The sequence below is a fragment of the Diplodia corticola genome (assembly GCF_001883845.1).
Source record: "Diplodia corticola strain CBS 112549 chromosome Unknown scaffold16, whole genome shotgun sequence".
NCBI lineage: Eukaryota > Fungi > Ascomycota > Dothideomycetes > Botryosphaeriales > Botryosphaeriaceae > Diplodia > Diplodia corticola.
The window spans coordinates 281,124-298,886 of NW_017971495.1; the positions used below are offsets into that span (position 1 = coordinate 281,124).

Here is a 17,763-nt window from a genome sequence, read left to right on the forward strand (position 1 = left end):
CGGCAAAACCGTCAACAATAGTAGGAAGAAAAAAAAGAAAGGGGGAGGGGCTTTTCCATAATTCATCGTCAAGTAATTGTAATAGCAAGTAGCAGTCATTGGTGTTGTTATCGTTGTTGCCTGAGCATTCTCGGGGAGTCGTATACATCTCTTCCGTCCATCCGTCGACTTCCCCTCTCCTCAGCAAACTCGTTCCATGGAACTCACGTTTTCCAGTATCATCTTGCCTTCCTCCGCGTACGCAAGTCATACTTTTCCCCGCTAATTTCACCATCCACCCATCCATCCATCCACCCGGTCATCTTCCCCCAAGGCGAGTGATGTTTATAGTCTTTGGTATAATCATAGCAAGGGGGGAGAGAAGAAGGGAAAGAGAAGAGAAGAAAAAAAGAAATACGTTTAGTCCATCGCAAATCGTACAAAAACAAGGGGAATAAAAAAGCACAGGAAAAAGGGGGCAAGACCCGTCGAGTGGGAGGGAAAAAGCCTCGTCCCCAGAGGTGGTGGTGATGGTGTCTTACTGCCTTCCCTGCTCGTGCTCCGCCTGCCTGTTGATCCACTGCGCGGCGTTCGCGGCGCCCTGCTGCTGGCTGGCGACCTCGGGCGGGGTGCGCGCGGTGGTGTCGGTGACGCCGGCGTCATACGTGATGCCATCGATGCGCTGCGCGTCGCGGACCTGCGCCTCGGTGCTGGGCGTGCTCGCGCCACTGCCGCCGCCGCCGCCGCCGCCACCCACAGCGCTGCTGCTCACGCCCGTCATGGGGCTGGGGGGCGCGTCGCCGCGCATGTATCCGGGAACGGCCGAGGTCGGGGTCGTGGCCTTGCCGACGATGGGGCTGCCGACGCTGCCGCCGGCGCGGGCGGGGGTGCGCGCGCCCTCGCCAAAGCCGACGAGGCTGCTGGCGCCCTCGACGTCGCTGAAGCCGTCGTTGCCGCCGACGCTGCTGGCCGTCTCCATCTCCTGGTCCTCGCTCATGCGGTCCGCCAGGCTGGGGTCGTAGCCCGTCACGTCGCTGCCCGACGCCCACGTCGTGGTGCGGCCGCCCACGGAGCCCGTCGCCGACGCGGAGCCGACGGTGCTGCGCTCGCGCAGTATCTGCGGCTGGTTGTTGGCGTCGAAGTAGCCCTGCGTCATGGGCGGGATGCTCCCGCTGCTGCCCGTCGCGTGGTGCCCGTACGCCGCCGCCGACGACGGGTTGAGGCTCGACGACGAGCGGCCCCCGCCCGCCGTGACGCGCTCCAGGCCCGCGAGGCGCGATATGCGGTCGGCACGCTCGGCGTCCATCGGGTTCTGCTGCGCGTGGTGGTGCGGCAGGTGGCCACGGTGGCCGTCCTTGATGGCAACGGTGCTCAGCTCCGACATGGACGTCGTCGCCGAGTTGGGGGTGCCACTGTGAACAAGGAAAACCCACTGTCGTCAGCATGGGTGCTTCGTTTCCATATCTTCCGGGTTAAACAGTCCATTCACTGCCACATGCGCCCCGTCCTCCTTGTGTCGTGTGGTATCGCTGTGTAAGGGACTGGGAGGGGTTCTGTGGTTGGGGCTGAGCAGCGAGGTGTGGAGGGTGCTTACGGGACATCTGAGGGCGTGACCGGATCAGACGGAGGAGGCGGCAGGTTGATCAGAGTCGGCGCGTTAGACATGGCGGATAGGTGGGCGTGGCTGCAAAGAGGGGGATGGGAAGAGTCTGGCGAGCAGCTGCTGAATATGCGGGGTGGAGTGAGTGCACGCGGTCGAGTGCAGTGCGGTGGTTGTGTCTTAGGTGTGGGCGAGGTGCTAGGTAGATGTGTTTGCTTGTCGGGGAGATGGGGTGTTTGTTCTATTTCTTTCAGACAGGCCGTGGTTGTTGGCTTGGGCGTTTGGTGCGTAGTCGCGGTAGGGCAGCAAGGCACCACAGGGCGGGCGGCGCTAGAGCAGCAGGCCAGGATACGTCATGAGCACGGCGATCCAATTGCAGCGCGTCCGACGGCGTCCAGCGTTTCATCCCTTCGGCTTCATTGCAGTCATCACCGCCTGCGCGTCCGCCTGCCCGTCGAGCCACCCGCCCAGTACCTGTGACGTCGGTGGTGGTGACGAGCTCCGGGGGCGAATTATTGCGCATTCAATCCACTGAACCGGGTCTCGCTACGGAACAATCATTGCCAAGGGTAGCTGGGAAAAAGAGTATCGAGCCATCCCCCCGCCGCGCGCAATTGCGACAGCAGGCAGCGCTCCCTGACCGTGCAAACAACCGCATCGTCAGCCGAGCACGCATATTCGTCCGCCCAGCCGCAATGCTTCCCGAGTCTTCCAAATCCCATTCCTCAATCCTTTTTTTTCCCTCCCTCTTTTCCCCCTCCCCCGCGCACGCACCCCGCGGACCCTTGCCATCTCCGCCCCTGCCCCACCCCACCCACCCACCCACTCCACCCTCACCCAGCATCCTTCATCACGGCCGCCCCGTCCCTCTCACCTGCAATCAATCAAAAACCCCAATACCCCTTACACAACCACGCCGCCCACCCGGCGACGCCCACGACGAACGCCTGGCTGCCGTAAAAGGCGGTGATGCGGCCCAGGCCCGCGCTCTTGATGCCGCGGAAGCTCTTGGTCAGGCCGAGCTCGGCGTGCGCGACGCGCAGCGCGAACAGCGTCGCGAGCGCGTAGTGCAGCGTGCGCCGGTTGGCGCCGTTGAGCTCCGCCACCGCCGCCACCACCAGCGCCAGCGGCACGTTCTCCACGAAGTTGGCGTGGCAGCGCGTCGCCACGAAGAGCTGGTCGTCTTCCGGCGGCTCGTTGAGCGAGACGGACGCTTTGGTGCGGTCGCCCATGAAGCTGCGGGGAGGAGGGGTTTCTTTTGTGTCAGTGGTGGGTGGTCGTCGTCGTCGTCGTTGTGGAGGAATGGGTCTAAACGAACGTGCTGTTTTTGATGCGATGGTAGGCGATCCTGTTGTTGAGGAGAGAGAGGTAGAGCGCGAAAGGCGCGGTCCACGTCGCCGTGACGGGCGTGAGGATGGGCATGGGGACGCCGAGGCCGATGGTGACCATTGTGAAGAACAGGTGACGAATAAGAATGAGGTAGTAGTACAGGTATGTGTGACGGAGCACGAAATTGGGAAGCAGACGGAGCGGGGAAGGGAGGTTGTTAAAATACGATCAAGATCTCGGAAGCCGTAAGCAATGTGCGGAGAAAGGCATCAGATAGTTCCATCGACCATCTTGCATGATGTCACCAAGCACACGGCTCGCTCGCATCTTTCATGAACTAGCATGCTGGCCGTCAATAGTAATGGCAATCAAGCTAGCAGGCTGGATCAAGTAGATGCTTCCATCTGTATCCTTGATCGAGTTTTGACTTGGACAACGTGCGACGCATGCGGCAAGGTACGCTGTCGGGAATGCCCTTGAATCCGGTCATCGCCCAATCGGGCAAGCGGAACGCGGTGTGGTCTTGCTGACGACGGTTACGGTTCGGGGCGGCAACTCGCCGACGGACGTGGCAGCAAGTGCAAACAATCACGCATGGATCCAACTTTCTCAATCGGCGGACCTTGCAGCGTGCAGCTGTGGAATGGAGCCTCATGCACGACCGTCATATCGGGTCGAGCAGGGTCCACCTGTGCCCCATCACAACACGGGCTGACGAAGGAATGCGACACGAAAGCACACGCAAATAAAATCAGTGTTTGAGGGAATTCATCGATTTGCTGGGTAGCCATCAGCCTTCGCGGCTGCCATTGATGTAAAGCTTCTATCATGCACCGCGCATCAAGTTCAAATAGAAAGACCCCCCAAGGAAGAATGAAGAGGGTCGAGCAGCAAGATTACAGGAGTTCAATCGACCCTGCTGCCACAAGAAATAACAGCCTTCTCCCTCTTTCCATTTTTGCCCAAGAGACCAGCGGCTGGTCCAAATCCGGTCGCCGATGCTTCAAAATAAAAATAAATTGGAATTCCCGCAAAGGCATCTTTCGAGAGGTTTGCAAACGCCATGTGTCATTCGGTCCATTACTCAAGCCATTCAGTAGCCAAACGACTCTCCACTTTGCCACGCCGTGGATTTTTCATCGATGCTTCTTTTCATGTCTTCCGCGAGACAACGGGCAGATAGTGTCTCACGACGCTACTGCCGTAGTGCTGCCCTGACCCTGACCCTGGGGCTGGCTACCCGAACCAGAGCTACCGGGCGGCTGAGGTGTACCGCTAGACCCTCTGCCAATGTTAGCTTGCATTGCAGACACACCCAAAGTTGCTCGAGCATGCGCTTGAATGCTCGCATGGTAGCTGGCATTCGCTGACGGGGTGAGGGCTTGTGCGGACTGCGCACTGGTGCCATATGGAGTTTGGGGATAGTATGAAGCACGTTGCGGCTGCTGCCCAGGGGTTCCGTATGGATTGCCCGAAGGGGGACGTTGTGGGGGGTACGGCGTTTGTGCGGCACCAGGTTGCCCCTGCTTCAGTGGTGATGCCGTGCGAACCTGTGGGCTACCGGTCGCTGTGTAGTTGTACATTGGCGCGGCTCCTTGCGTACGTGGCGGGTAGGCCGAGCCAGGCTGCATGTAGCGACTTTGCGCCGCACCTTGCGGCGTCGCTTGGTAATAAGAAGGCGCCATACCGTATCCAGCCGGGGGTCCCCGTCCGTAGTAGGCAGGCGTCTGTCCGTACGTTGACGCTGCTGCACCATAAGACGGTTGTCTGGGAGGCTGCCCATACGCAGCTCCACCGTATGAAGGACGCTGCGCAGTGGATGCGTACGCGCCCGGGGTCTGGTAGCCTTGAGGCGCGTAGCGGGGCACCGATGGTGTCCGATTGGGTGCCTGCTGTTGCGAGTAATAGGAAGGCGGGCCGCCGACAGTTCTGGAGGCATACGGAGGTGCGGCCGGGGTGCGGGCGTACTGGCTCGCTGGCGGATATCCTGGTGGGCGAACGGCCGAAGCTCCAACGGTAGCGCCGATAGCGGCCGATTTTGCCAGCTTGGAAACTTGATCCTCTTCCATGACACCGCGGTAGTCCTTGGTCTCGATAACAAGCTTCTTGCTGATGTTCAGGTCCTCCAACTGATCCCCGTTCAGCTTGGCCACAGCGTACGGAGGTAACTGAGAAACCATCAAAGAAAGTTGGGTCTTCAACAAGTTGTAAACGTCCACCTCATCTGATGAAGGAGTTGACGGCTGAACCGAGGAGTCTTGGCCTGCAGGGGTTCTTGTCGCGGGCGCCAAAGTGCTTTGCCTGATTCTCTGGTGCGAGTGGAGCGTCTCCAAAAGCTCGGAAATCTCTTGCAGCAGCTCGTCAATCTCTTGGTTCTGCCTGTCCTTCTCCGACTTCTCGGGGACATTGAGTTCCTCGGGGGTAAACTGCTCGGCGGCTTCCTTGAAGGCTTCTTCCTCGTTCCCGTTCTCATCGGCAGACACACCCTCCATGGCCTCGCCTGGCTGGGCATCTACCAGTGCCGGGTCGAGGGCGAAAATCTCATTGAACCTCTTCTCTCCAACCTTCTGCCACCACACCCGGTTCTTGGTCTCTTCCGGAATGACCGCCACGCCATCGTCATGTGTGGGTGCAAAACTGGAGTATACGCTCCGGAACAGAGCATCGGTCTTTGCCTTATCCAACCTCGCTTGCTCTTCATCCGGAAGGGGAGGGTTGACCTCGCCGGTGCTGAGTGCTCGATCTCTTTGTTTCCTCTTCGCAGATGGCGACGAAGGCTCTTTCTCAACGTCCACGCCGCTGTAACCAAGCCAGTCTCCTGCGGTGAGTCTTTGGCTGGAATAAGAAGAACCGCGGCGGCCGGTCCGCAGGGTCAGATCTTGTTGGCCCCACGTAATGGTGTTTCCTTTGCTCACAGTTTGACTCGCAGGAACCGGCGGCTTCAAATCTCTAAACTTGGGTGGAGGACCAAAAACTTCCCCAAATGTCAAAGCCTTGCTCTTTCCGCCAATGGCATCTTCAGTGTGAACGGGAACAATCTTGGTGGACGATATCATGCTCGGAAGGCCACTCTCATCCAGCGGAAGCGTCACATCGACGGCACTCTCGAGTTCGCTCGTCTCGCCCTCGGTCTTCCTGCCCTCAACCTTGACCGGCTTCTGCAGACTGGAGAATAGTTGCTTGTTGCCCTGCGCCGACGCGAAGAGGGTCAGGACTGCTCTGCTGCCCGCGAAACTGTCGACCTCGTCTTCTACGGGTTCCTGTTTGACGACACCGTTGGCCTCCTCTTTCTCCTCATCTTCAGCGCTGTCGGCCTTCTCGGCGACTTTGGCGTCGACAGCGGCCTTGCGTTGTGTTTCCCGAATGACGATGTTTTTCAAAACCTTCTTCAATGCCAGAGTGCCAGTGAGGAGTTTAGTGTCGGCTTCGGAGGATGCATGCTGGGGGTTGACGGAGGCAAGAAGCTGAGAGCAGACAGAATCGACGTCGGCGACGAGTTCGTCTAGGGACGCGTATGCGTCGGACTCGACTTTTGCGACGATGGACGAGGCTGCAGCCGGAGGCTGTGCGAGCTTGGTGCGCTTCGTGGTGGGCTCGCCGGACACTGCGCGGTCTCCATTGCTACGAATGGGTTGGTCGAGGATGGACGGGGTCGTGTCGTAGCTGGGGTAGATGGGAAGTCAGTGGTGGTGCGGCGAGAGCGCTGCAGCGCGTGGTGCAGGGCGGGGCTGGCGCGGACCTTTTGAGGATGTCAAGGACGTCGTCGAGCAGGGCCTTGAGGGTGCGGGCGCCACTGCGCGCAGACTCGGGCTTTTGCGCGGGTTGGTCGCGGTCGGCGAGCGCGTTTGCTTGGCTGGTGGAGCGCTTGCGTTTCGCGGCGGACGGCGAGGCGTTGGTGGGTTCAGCGTCCTGCGGCGCCGGGGGCGGCGTGAGGGCGCCGTTGGCGGTCGACATGGCTCGCGTGGGCGGTGGTTGTCTGGGGCCGCAGACGCGATGCGGATGGGGGTGTGCGCGATGGGCCTGGTGAGGTCAAGCTGGACGGGTGAACGAAGGGCTGCGCACCAGGCGCTCAGGCACGCGCCAAGACTTTGCAAGCTCACTCGCCCGCCCGCCGCCGACGCCGCCACTCCACACACTCTGCTCGCCCGCTCCATGAATGCCCCTCAATGCCCTGCTGCCTGCATCGCGCAGAGTCTTGTCTGCTGAGCCGCCAGTCGGTGTGGCCGTCCGTCCCTTCGGATCCTGCGTAGTGGTGTGGCCGTTGCCGTTCCAGAAAAAAAAAAAAAGTCCCCGTCTTGCTGACCTGCCTGCACCAGGCACCTCTTACATGCTTTCGCGCCACAAAGCCCAGACGATGGCTCTACAGCAATCTCCGTTGTTCCGATTGCCCGCCGTTCACGCCGCCATCCACTGCCAACACGCAACTCCACCAGACTTCCCAGTCTCGATGGCATAGCTCCACTACGCATCAAGAAACGTCCGCCAAGGGTGGTCCCGGCAAAAAAAAGAAGACCATTGTCATCCGGCACAAGGGTTGGTCTTCTGTGCTGCAGAGATGGCAGAATCTCCCAAGGACGTGGAAGAACACTGTACCATTGGGCAAGCGCCGCGAAACGAAGGGGAGACATCGAAGCCCCAACGAACATCTGACCAGTGTTCTCCGCGAGCATGGCAAGGGCTGGGGGGGTCTTGCTCGAGTCCGTCCCGGCAAGGCAAACTTGAGCTACGTTGATCATGACTCCCCGCATGATTGGGAACACCCCAACCATTATCATCCTTACGAACTTTTTCGGCCTTCTCTCCAATTCTATCTGGCCCGCTACCTCCAGCGGGTTTACCGGGCTGAAGCCCCGGACTGGAACTGTCCCCTTGCTCCGCATCTACAGCAATGGCTTGCGCGTCAAGGTTACACCGAAAATGACTTCCGGGTCTGGGGCAAGATTCTCACTGCGGACAAGGCGCATATCGCGACTAGCATGCTGCTGCGTGGAGAAGTTGACGGCATGGCCATTTCAAGGCCAACGCCTATCTGGGTTCTGACTCTTCTCTGTCGGCGGCACGACGTTTCGGCTCGCGCTGTCCGGGGCCTTCTCAAGTACGTTGGAAATCTAGGAGTAGTAGGATCTCAACAAACCGGCGAGACATCTGACAACGGTGACGATGCTGTCGTTACGGAAGAGAAGACTTTCACTCTCATTTGCATCCGCCTCTTGAGAAAAGCCCGGCTCACCCACCCGGCGAGCATAGAAGACATCGCGAACCTTTTGGTGACACGCATCAACTCTTTGTACGCTGGCACCATCGGCAGAGAATCTCCGCATAGCGGCAAAAAGAAACAGGCAAGATGGGAGATTCGACAACAGGAAAAATCGAGGGAGCGGCGGGTCCGTCATACTCTCCTATACAACCAGATTCTCGCTTTGCTTTCTTTGCCTACATCGTTACGTCCGGTTGTCTCAGCCGCGCTCCAGCAGCGTGCTCAGTTCATAATCCTCCGGGCAATGTCGGAGTACGAGCCACCTTTGACCATTACCCAGAAGGGTTATCGAGCTGTCGCTAGAGTTCAGCTCGCGCAGCTGAAGACAAAGGATGAGCGGAAATGGGCTGAACTAAAGTCAACCTCATGGCCACCGTGGAAAGAAGACCGAACGGCAATGGACTCGGACATTGGGCCGGAACAAGGTCTCTCACGCGCTGGTCAGACGATTCTACGCATGAACGAGGCTGGATACCCCAGTTTCGGATGGGATCGCATTGTCCAACTATACGGTGGTTGGGATTCGGATGGCAGCCCAGTCATCCAACATAGGAAGGTCCTCGGTCACGTTCAAGATGCACTTGCTTCGGCTTTGACCGAGGGGGAAATGTCAAGAGACTTCCCTTGCTCGCGGGACGTGGATCACGAGGTATGGGCTGCAAGGGTACGGACGACGAGAACTGTCGAGCAATCATGGGCAATTTTTCTCGCATACGATGCTCTTGAGGTTCAGGTCCCGCAGAAAAGGATACTGGTGTACGCGGCAATGTTTGAGCGGATTGTTGGTGCTCAAAAGCTATCATCTCGCGGCAGACGAATGCGTGCCGCACTTCGTCCTGGCTACGTTGACAAAAAAGAGGAAGTGCCTGGGGATCAAAGGGAGGCCCTCCCTACTCCAGACTCACCGCATGAGCGTTTGGATCCACGGTTGAAGCCACCTTCAGTCAACGAACTCTTTGAAAGTATGATTTCCAACGACATCTATCCCGACAACGACTGCTTGTCGTTGCTGCTTCGGACGAGTAGAAGAATCGACCGAGGGCTTGACTTCATCCGGTTTAGTCGCGATCAACATGTTCGCGCCCTTCTGGAGCTCTACATGACCGACGAGCAGGTAGAAGCTGTCCCTGAAGTGGTGTTCGACGCCTACATCGACTTGCTCTGTCGTTTTTGTTGGGTTGTTGACTGTTACCATTTCGTTGGCGATGTGCCAAAAGGCGATGGGCGTGCCATGCTTCATCGAGCGGTCACGTTGATGGACCGCAAAAAGTCAAGATATCTTCCTGGGTGGAACAGGGTTTTAGCCGCGGTGCACAGGTTTGACACCAGACACAACGGTACCACTGAGCTCACACGCCAAACACTCAAGGTCATGGAGAATGCAGGAGCCGAGCTTGACACGCATGGATTCCAGACCGTCTGCTTCTCGTTCGCCTACCGCGCTCTGATTCGCATGAGTCAGGTTTTCGCTCCAGACAAGGAAGAGTTTCTGGAAGAAGGGTGGGCATACCACGTCCATCATAATGACAACGACTCCCGTTTTCTTCGCACTCTATTCAGCAAGGTCGTCGGCCTGAGCAATGTTTCCCCTCTCAAGCAACAGCTCGCAACAGTCAGCGGCCGTGAGCCAGCGGCTACCAGGACGGTCCTCAGTGTCCCGCCAGCAGTCACTCTGCACCAATACATCCGCGCCCTTGGGATCCTGGGTGATTACGAGGGCATACTCTCCACTGCGTCTTTCATGCATGACAACGTCGATGGGTTACTGCACCATTGCGACAACGAGCTCAACGGACATGTACGTCTACGGCGTACCATTGTCGCGCTGCGGTGCTTCTTGGAGCGTAGCTGGGACGACGAGGCCGAGCGGTCGTCTTGGTCAGCCACAAGGACCGAGGAGGAGGAACAGCATGCGCCGGATGCGCTGTTTGCGCCGGATCAGCCCGCAGATCAAGGAGTGAGACCGAGGGCTGAATCTGCGCCAGAGGAGCTGATCATGCTTGTGAGAGATAAGGTGGAAGATTTGGCGGACTTGTGGGGTCATTGGCCTAGCGATGAGGAGCTTGAGGAGTATGTGAACTGGCACCATCTTCCTCGTGTGCATAGAAGTGCAAATTCTTAGGATGTAGGATAGGTGTGACCATGTAATTAGACTGTATCCATGACTCATTCCAAAAGAAAAGGGCGCGTTCATGCTATACGACAGTGGGATCTCTTCAAAAGGAATCTTGGGGAATTAGCAGGCGGGCGTGTTGTTGCTTCTCCCTTGACGTTCAGATGCATGGGTCGAGTTGGCCAACCGAAAAGGACTAGCGCGCTCCGGGTTTCCAGCGTCGAAGTTTCTGAGCGGCAACTTCTTTTCCATCCTTCATCCATCGCACTGCACCTGGCCTACACACAACGGACATATCAGGTTACTACACTCCAGCTTCTGTCTCATCGCCGACTCACGTTGATTCTCTCTCCGACGCCATTCTCGCACGAGTCTTCCAACCACCAAATATGGCTCCCAAACCTACCGCCGCCGCCGCCAGACCGAAACTCAGCACTAAGCGGAGCAGGAAATCTCGCACCGAAAGTAAGCTGGCAACCTCGTTCCCACTCTCCAACCTCATTCCCTGCTTCATGTGGATATGTTTTCTCAACCGCTTCGCACCTATCCGTGGTTTCCCTGCGCGAACCTACATATCTAGTATCTAACAAACCATTCTTGCCCATGACATAGTCGTCGAGTCAAGCAGCAGCAGCAGTAGCAGCAGCGACTCCGAGAGCAGCAGTTCAGCAGCCAGCGCCACCACGCCCAAGGCCAGCAAAAAGCAAAAGACCACCGTCGCCGCCGCACGTGACAATACTGTAAGCCCTCCCCAACCCCTCCTCTACCCTGCCCTCCCAAAAGGAAAGGGGGAAGTATTCAACGCAAGAAAGACCGAGAGAGAAAAAAAAGAGCAAACGAGAATAGCCGTTCCTGAACTAACACGCAACCCCAAGGCCCCATCCGACTCAGACGACTCGGCCTCGTCGTCATCGGCGTTGTCGTCGTCGGCGGACGAGTCGGAGCTGTCCGTCCCACCGGCGTCGGCGGCGGCGTCGGCTTTCCCGTCCTGGTACCTGCGCTCGGTGACGCAGGAGCTGGCCGAGGACCTGGACAAGGTGCGCGGGGCGCCGGACTTTGGCGACGCGGCGCTGCCGCTGCTCGTCCATGCGCTGCAGCAGGGCGAGGCGTGCTTCTCGCCCGCGGAGAAGGCGAGGGTCATGGGTGGTGCCGCGGCGAGGGATTAGAGGAGTGGTTTTTTTCTTTCTATTTTTTGGCTCTTTTGTGTGTGGGAAAAAGGGAGTCTGGGCGTTCGGGGGATTGTTGGTAGGTTCAGGTATTGAGTGGGAAGTGATTGAGCTTTTCGGTGCCATGGTGACGTTTGTGTGTGTGCAACGTGGTCAGTGGTTGGAGAGGTCGGGTGCTCGTGACGAATGTGCTACTTGAGAGTGGGCCTTGCTATAATGCCTCTGCTGATGGCATCGGTAGAATTCCTCTCGGCGCCGCAAGGCTTGCCAGTGCAGTCTCTTCGTGATAAAGGGACCTTTATAATCACTGTGCCCTAGACTTCAGCGATGCAGTCACTTTCAGCGTTCTCGGGGCTTGCAAAATCATGGAGCAAATTGACGTGTCTTCAGCACAGCAGTCTCTACTCTTGAATGATGCTGTATCTCAGCATTTTCTTCCCCGACACGTATTCAACGGCTCTGCACCATGGCGTTACGCATTTCTGCTATTCTTTAGGTCATACAGCTGCATTCTTTTGGTTGTGTTTAGATATCCACAAGGACAGAAGGGCAGAGACAAGGAGACGACCACCATACACTTCAAGATGACAGGACGATGACAAGTACGAACCTGCAATAACTTTCACTCACGCAGTAACTTTCACTTACAGGCAAGGCTCATCACCTAGGAGACGGCGTAGTAGCACTTGCAGCCCTACGCACATGACTAGCTTCAATCACCCACGCACTGGACGCTTAAATCGTTTCCACACTCGCTTTCTGCTCCTCTCCACTTCCTCCTCACAACGACCCTTACGTGAGCGCAATGGACGCCGACGACGAGACCGTCGCGCTCATTCTACAGCTCCAATCTGCAGATCTTGCCTCGCTACTCGCTCCTGCAGAGTGTGACGGTAACGACAACAATGATGCCGCTGGCGACCGGGCGTACGCGCATCAACTTTACCAAGAGGAGCTTGAGGCGCAAAAGATAATACTCTCAGACCGCAGGATGGGAAAAAGCCTAACGCGAGCCGTCCAGACCGACCAACGCACCATCACCGCCGCAACAGAGGAAGAGGAAGCTGCAACCAGGGATCACGACCTCGCTCGCTCTATGGGAGGGCTTCCTCGTCGGCCTAAAACTAAGGCACCAGCAGCGACGATACCAGAAGCGCCAGCGCCACCAGCAGAGGATGCATTCGCTGCAGCTTCATCTCATTCAGCCAACGACAACGACAAAGATGATGGCAAAGCAATCGCCGAATCATCTGCCCAGGGAGCTATCAAAGGCAAGGGCAAGGGCCAGGCTTCTGACGGCGACTCACAACCCACCCACCGGCTCTGCATCTCCTGCTGCACCCAGTGCCCCTTCTTCGACATGGCAACGCTTCCTGGCTGCCAGCATGACTACTGCCGCGACTGCCTCGACCAGCTCTTCCGCCTGTCGCTTACCGACGAGTCGATCTTCCCGCCACGCTGCTGCCGCCAGCCCATCCCGTTCGACGACGTGCGCGCCCTCCTCTCTGCCGATACGGCGCGCGACTTTGAGATCAAGAAGCCGGAGCTCGAGACGCCGGAGCGCACATACTGCTTCCAGCCCTCGTGCTCGACCTGGATCCCGCCGGCGGCCATCTCGGAGGGTGAGCACGTGGGCACGTGTCCCAGCTGCGCGGCTCGGACGTGTTCGGTTTGCAAGTCCAAGGCCCATGAAGGCGAGGACTGTCCCGAGGACGAGGCGACGCAGTCGTTGCTCGGGTTGGTGGAAGAGAACAAGTGGCAGCGTTGCTACAAGTGCAAGCGCTTCGTTGAGCTGAACACTGGTTGCTATCACATTACGTGAGTCACACATGCCCGTTTCTGAGACGCCTTTTCCCTTACTGACTGCTTGGACGCAATGCAGATGCCGCTGCAAGGCTCAGTTCTGCTACCTGTGCGGTGAACGCTGGAAGACTTGCCGATGCCGCAGCATGGATGAACATTATCTCATGGAGCGCGCTGGAGTAATCGCACAGCGAAGAGGCCAGAGGAACGATAGGGCAGCCATCGAAAGGGTGACGCGCCACCTACGCGACAACCATGAGTGCACCCACACTACTTGGCGCAGAAGGAACGGAAGGCACCAGTGCGAGGAGTGCGAAGACTGGCTGCCACAGTTCATTAATGAATGCCAGCAGTGCATGCTGCACGTTTGCAACAGGTGCCAGCTGAACAGAATTTGAGAACGCGACGGTTGGGATTCCACGGCTATGCGAGACTGTAAAGCGACACATTGATCTCCTGGGCTGTATCTACTTCCCTTGGAAGCGGCATGGGTAAGTTGAGAAAGCGGAGAGCCAGAACAAACAAGCAGGCTTCGATAACTCAAGTATGGCGTCTTCGCTTCGTCTGATTGTCATCACCTTTTTGTCATTCTAGATAGCCAGCAAGGTGTTGATAGAGAAGAAAGCGTGGAGGACTTGGGATACTTTGGCTGTCAAAGAGGTCTGTAAACACACCAAAAGAATTGACACTATTCAAAATGCGTCTTTCCATGTCCTATCTCACTTGAATACCCACCATCAAAGAGTCGATGGCGTTGAAGGTGAAATGTCTTTCCACCTCACGTATCGCTATATAAATCTTCTCAACAGTCAATATAGTATCGCCGGCGTCTACATTCCGGCTTGGCCGGGGTGTGGCGTCGGTGATTCCCATCCGCATCGCACAGTCGACAACCCAAGTGGCTGAGTTCAACTCCCATAGACACCAATCTGGAATTCGCAAAAAACCCTCGAGGGCTCAACGGACAGAGCCTGATGACTGGGTTTCTGCATACGTCTCCCTGGTGGGAGGTGTATGTAGTTTTGCTCTTTTTTTTTTCTTTCCATCTTACTCCTCTTCTCTCATTTCTTTTCTTTTTCAAGAAGCTTTTGCATACCTCTCCATTCAGGCTACGTTGCTTTTATGCGTGTGGGTGGTGATCGATGGTGGTAGCGAACTGTGTGGTATGTACCGTGGTTGCTTTCTGCCCCTTTTGGGCCAAGCGATCACTTCGACACACGAAGCCCCCTGCAACCCAGCACTTCCTCGAAATCAAAGCAATACGCAGACAAGCGATCCAGGTCGAACAATAAGCGGCGTTTGAACAAATTAGCCAATGAAATTATTGTTCCTGCTATTAAGTTGTCTATTCAAATCATCCCCCTCCACGAAAACTTTTTTTAACCACCACTCAACGGCTCCGGTACACAGCAACAGTGTCGGGATAGACGTTGAGGTTGTCGGCATAGTTAGCGACCTGGACACCGTCGCGGGAAATCATGTTCTTGGCGCCGACGGTGTTGAGGTTGAAGAGCGAGACGTAACTGTTGCCCTCGACGCTCATGATGCGCGTCTGACACTGGCCGCCGGGTGCATTGGAGCAAGCTGTCGGTCGAGTCACGCGTCAGCAGCCGTACCCACCCGTTCCAGACCATTCGATATGAGAAGAAGAAGGGGGATCAGATCAGGGGTAAGATGAAAACTCACAAGTGCTGTAATCGTTGAAGAAACTATACAACCCCGCCCCATACACCAACACGCTGCTGTCCACGATCCTCAGCCCCCACCCGCTCTTGTTATCCCCGTTATACGTCGTCGCCGTCGTGAAGACGGGGTCCCCCATGGTCGTATTGACGGGGAACACGGCATTGCCGGCGTCGGGGGTCGGCTGGTAGTAGGCCGTCTCGGTCTGGATCTGGCCGGCGAAGACGTTGGCGGCGCCGCGGAACTGGTACTGGTACTTGGCGTGGTGCTCGACGGCGGTGCCGACCAGCCACACGGGGCCAGCCGTACTCTCGACCAGCAACCCCCTGCCCGCGTGCACCGTGATCTGCCGCAGCGCGGCGTCGTCGGCGTCGTGGTCGGCGACCCACAGCCACACGTTCTCGGCGTACAGCCCGGCGGCCGCCTTGGTGACGTGCATGCTCGCGTACGCCGCGACGCACGCCGCCTTGACCGTCGCCACGCCCGGCGTCGCCGCGCAGTCGGCGTACGACAGGTTGCTGCCCGCGAAGCCGCCCACCCGCGTGTGCACGTCCCACATGCCGCTGGGCGTGCCTGCCGGCGCGGCGAGGTTCCATTGGATCAGCAGCGCGCCGGGCGCCGCGCCCTGCGTCGACACGATCATGTCGCTCCACTCGACGGCGCCCTTTTGGCCGCTGACGTTGCCGACCTGCACCACGGGCTGGGGTTTGGCGACGTCGCCCCAGAAGCTGCCCGCGGCCATGAGCACGGGGAAGGCCTCGCCGACGAGGCGCAGGCCGGGCGGGAAGTAGAGCGTGCGGCTGATCTTGTAGGTGCCGGCGTCGACGACGAGCAGCGCGTCGTACTTGACGGCGTAGTTGATGGCCGACTGCAGCGCGGCCGTGTCGTCGGTGCGGCCGTCGCCCGCGGCGCCCATGATGCGCGCAGAGAGCGTCTTGGAGAGCGTCACGCTGCCGTATGTGGGCTTGGAGCGCTCGTAGTACGCCGTGCCCGAGGAGGCGACGAGGGTCGAGGGCCGGGCTGTGCCGGCGAAGGCGGCGATGCTGTTGGTGGGCCCGCTGGGCGTGTAGCTGTGGCCCTGGGCCCAGGTGGCGACGGTGGTGCGGCCGGTGGTGCCGGCGAGCACGACGGGGGAGGCGGTGCTGGGGCCCTGGACGATGGTGCGGACGTTGTTGATGGCGATCTGGAGTTCGAGTCAGTCAGCCGGATATGACACGGGGGGGAGGTGGGAGGGAGAAGTGATCACGTTTTCCAGGACCAGGCTGCCGGCGGTGGCGGGCGACGACGAGGAGTCGTGGGCGGTGAGGATGCCGACGGGGGTGTTGGTGATGGAGCTGTCGAGGATGGTGACGGAGCCGACGGTCTGGGCAGTGCGGCCGCCGCCGTTCATGGCAATGCCGGTGGTGCAGTTGGAGATGGACAGGCTCTTGTAGGTCCAGCCCCACGACCAGATCTGGTTGATGGCCGTCACGGCGTTGTAGAAGGTCAGGTTGCGCATGGTGAACTGCTGGTTGCCGAAGACGGCGCCGTTGAGGCCGCCGTAGAAGACCAGGTCGTTGGCAAAGCCGCCGGAGCCTGTTCAAGTCAGCGTTGGGCTCGAAGCAAGCGCGGCCGGCGAAGGGGGCGTGCCTGATTCGATGAAGATGCCCTGGTGCTGGGTGCCAGCGGCATCGGACATCTTGAAGACGATGTTCTGCAGACTGGTGGCTTGGGAAACGGGCCAGTGGATGCCGGTTGCGCTCGACGAGGCGGGGATGGCCGTCAGGTCGATGATCAGGTTGCGGACCTGGGCGAAGAACACATTGGTGGCGCCCCAGCCGAGCGCGCCGCCCGACTGGTACTGGTTGCCGTCGATGACGCCGAAGCCCGAGAAGTTGGGGGTGGCCTTGAGCGTGGGAAGGCAGTTGGGGTTGCCGATGATCATGGTGTTGTAGTAGTCCACGATGGACGAGGAGACAAGGTAGGTGCCCTGGGGGAAGTAGACGACAGCAGGCGTCGTGGTGCTCGATGAGCAGACGCCGGGAGCGCAGCGGCCGCCATCTTTCATGGCGCGGTTGATGGCAGCAGTGTCGTCGGTGACGCCGTCGCCTGTTCACGCGTCCGTCAGTCTGATCCCGTCTCCCGTCTCGGGCAGCACACTGCAACCGTACCTTTGGCCCCGTAGCTCTTGACGTTTCGGAACACGGCATACGTCGAGTTGGTGTTGAAGGCGGCCTTGCCTCGGTGGGTGATGCCCTCCAGCCAGTAGGGCGCACAGTAGGGCGTCGTCGCCCGCTTGTGGACAAGGGTGGAGGCGTTCGGACTCGTTGGGGTGTCGGCGTGCGGATCCATGGCCAGCGGGGCCTTGTTGGCTCCTTGGAAGGTCGCATACTGCTTGAACTGGTCAAGCATGCCATCGACCATGTCCTGCACCTCGGCGATCTTGTAGTGGGGGCCCTGCGCGCCGACGGCGCTGCTCAGCAGGACGAGGCATGCCAGCGAAAGCCTAAAAAGATTGGATGCGCCACGCATCGTGGGCGGGCGACTTTCAGTGAGGCGGAGAAGACGCACAAAGAGAGAAAAAGAGTGACTGGGCAAAACTAGAGAGTGTGGATGCAACGGCAAAGGATTTGCAAAGAGGAGAAGGCTGAGCGGGAGGCGCTGTGGGTTAAGTATACATCTGATCTACATGGCTGCCTTTACGACGACCAAGGGCGCTAGATCCCGTGCGGCAATCGATGGACAGCATGGCGTTTAGGAGATTAGGTGGCTTCTATCCGCGATTCCAGCAGCGCTAGGTCGGCTTCGAGGCTGACATGTTCCCCTATCTGGCAAAGTCGGCCATGGTGAGGCA

General features: G+C 58.6%; 7 protein-coding genes across 7 annotated transcripts; 3 read left to right on the plus strand and 4 right to left on the minus strand.

Annotated features, from left to right (window-relative positions):
- Positions 1–517: 517 nt before the first annotated feature.
- On the minus strand, positions 518–1,644 carry BKCO1_16000100 (membrane-associated eicosanoid glutathione metabolism protein; the record flags this gene model as incomplete). The annotated part of the gene is made up of 2 exons (XM_020271367.1): positions 518–1,391; positions 1,574–1,644. 2 exons carry the CDS (start codon positions 1,642–1,644, stop codon positions 518–520), a joined length of 945 nt encoding a protein of 314 aa, XP_020131940.1.
- Positions 1,645–2,463: 819 nt separating this feature from the next.
- Positions 2,464–3,028, minus strand: BKCO1_16000101 (membrane-associated eicosanoid glutathione metabolism protein; the record flags this gene model as incomplete). The annotated part of the gene is made up of 2 exons (XM_020271368.1): positions 2,464–2,815; positions 2,898–3,028. 2 exons carry the CDS (start codon positions 3,026–3,028, stop codon positions 2,464–2,466), a joined length of 483 nt encoding a protein of 160 aa, XP_020131941.1.
- Positions 3,029–4,095: 1,067 nt separating this feature from the next.
- BKCO1_16000102 (uncharacterized protein) lies at positions 4,096–6,862 on the minus strand (the record flags this gene model as incomplete). The annotated part of the gene is made up of 2 exons (XM_020271369.1): positions 4,096–6,571; positions 6,648–6,862. 2 exons carry the CDS (start codon positions 6,860–6,862, stop codon positions 4,096–4,098), a joined length of 2,691 nt encoding a protein of 896 aa, XP_020131942.1.
- A 400-nt stretch (positions 6,863–7,262) lies between these two features.
- Positions 7,263–10,287, plus strand: BKCO1_16000103 (uncharacterized protein; the record flags this gene model as incomplete). The annotated part of the gene is made up of 2 exons (XM_020271370.1): positions 7,263–7,282; positions 7,365–10,287. The coding sequence occupies 2 exons, from the start codon at positions 7,263–7,265 to the stop codon at positions 10,285–10,287; spliced, it is 2,943 nt and encodes a 980-aa protein (XP_020131943.1).
- Positions 10,288–10,667: 380 nt separating this feature from the next.
- Positions 10,668–11,444, plus strand: BKCO1_16000104 (ribosome assembly protein 3; the record flags this gene model as incomplete). The annotated part of the gene is made up of 2 exons (XM_020271371.1): positions 10,668–10,743; positions 10,891–11,444. 2 exons carry the CDS (start codon positions 10,668–10,670, stop codon positions 11,442–11,444), a joined length of 630 nt encoding a protein of 209 aa, XP_020131944.1.
- Positions 11,445–12,249: 805 nt separating this feature from the next.
- Positions 12,250–13,266, plus strand: BKCO1_16000105 (ibr finger domain-containing protein; the record flags this gene model as incomplete). The annotated part of the gene is made up of 1 exon (XM_020271372.1): positions 12,250–13,266. One exon carries the CDS (start codon positions 12,250–12,252, stop codon positions 13,264–13,266), a length of 1,017 nt encoding a protein of 338 aa, XP_020131945.1.
- Positions 13,267–14,637: 1,371 nt separating this feature from the next.
- On the minus strand, positions 14,638–17,441 carry BKCO1_16000106 (glycoside hydrolase family 55 protein; the record flags this gene model as incomplete). The annotated part of the gene is made up of 5 exons (XM_020271373.1): positions 14,638–14,831; positions 14,934–16,113; positions 16,177–16,505; positions 16,560–17,018; positions 17,081–17,441. 5 exons carry the CDS (start codon positions 17,439–17,441, stop codon positions 14,638–14,640), a joined length of 2,523 nt encoding a protein of 840 aa, XP_020131946.1.
- Between the last annotated feature and the right edge of the window lie 322 nt (positions 17,442–17,763).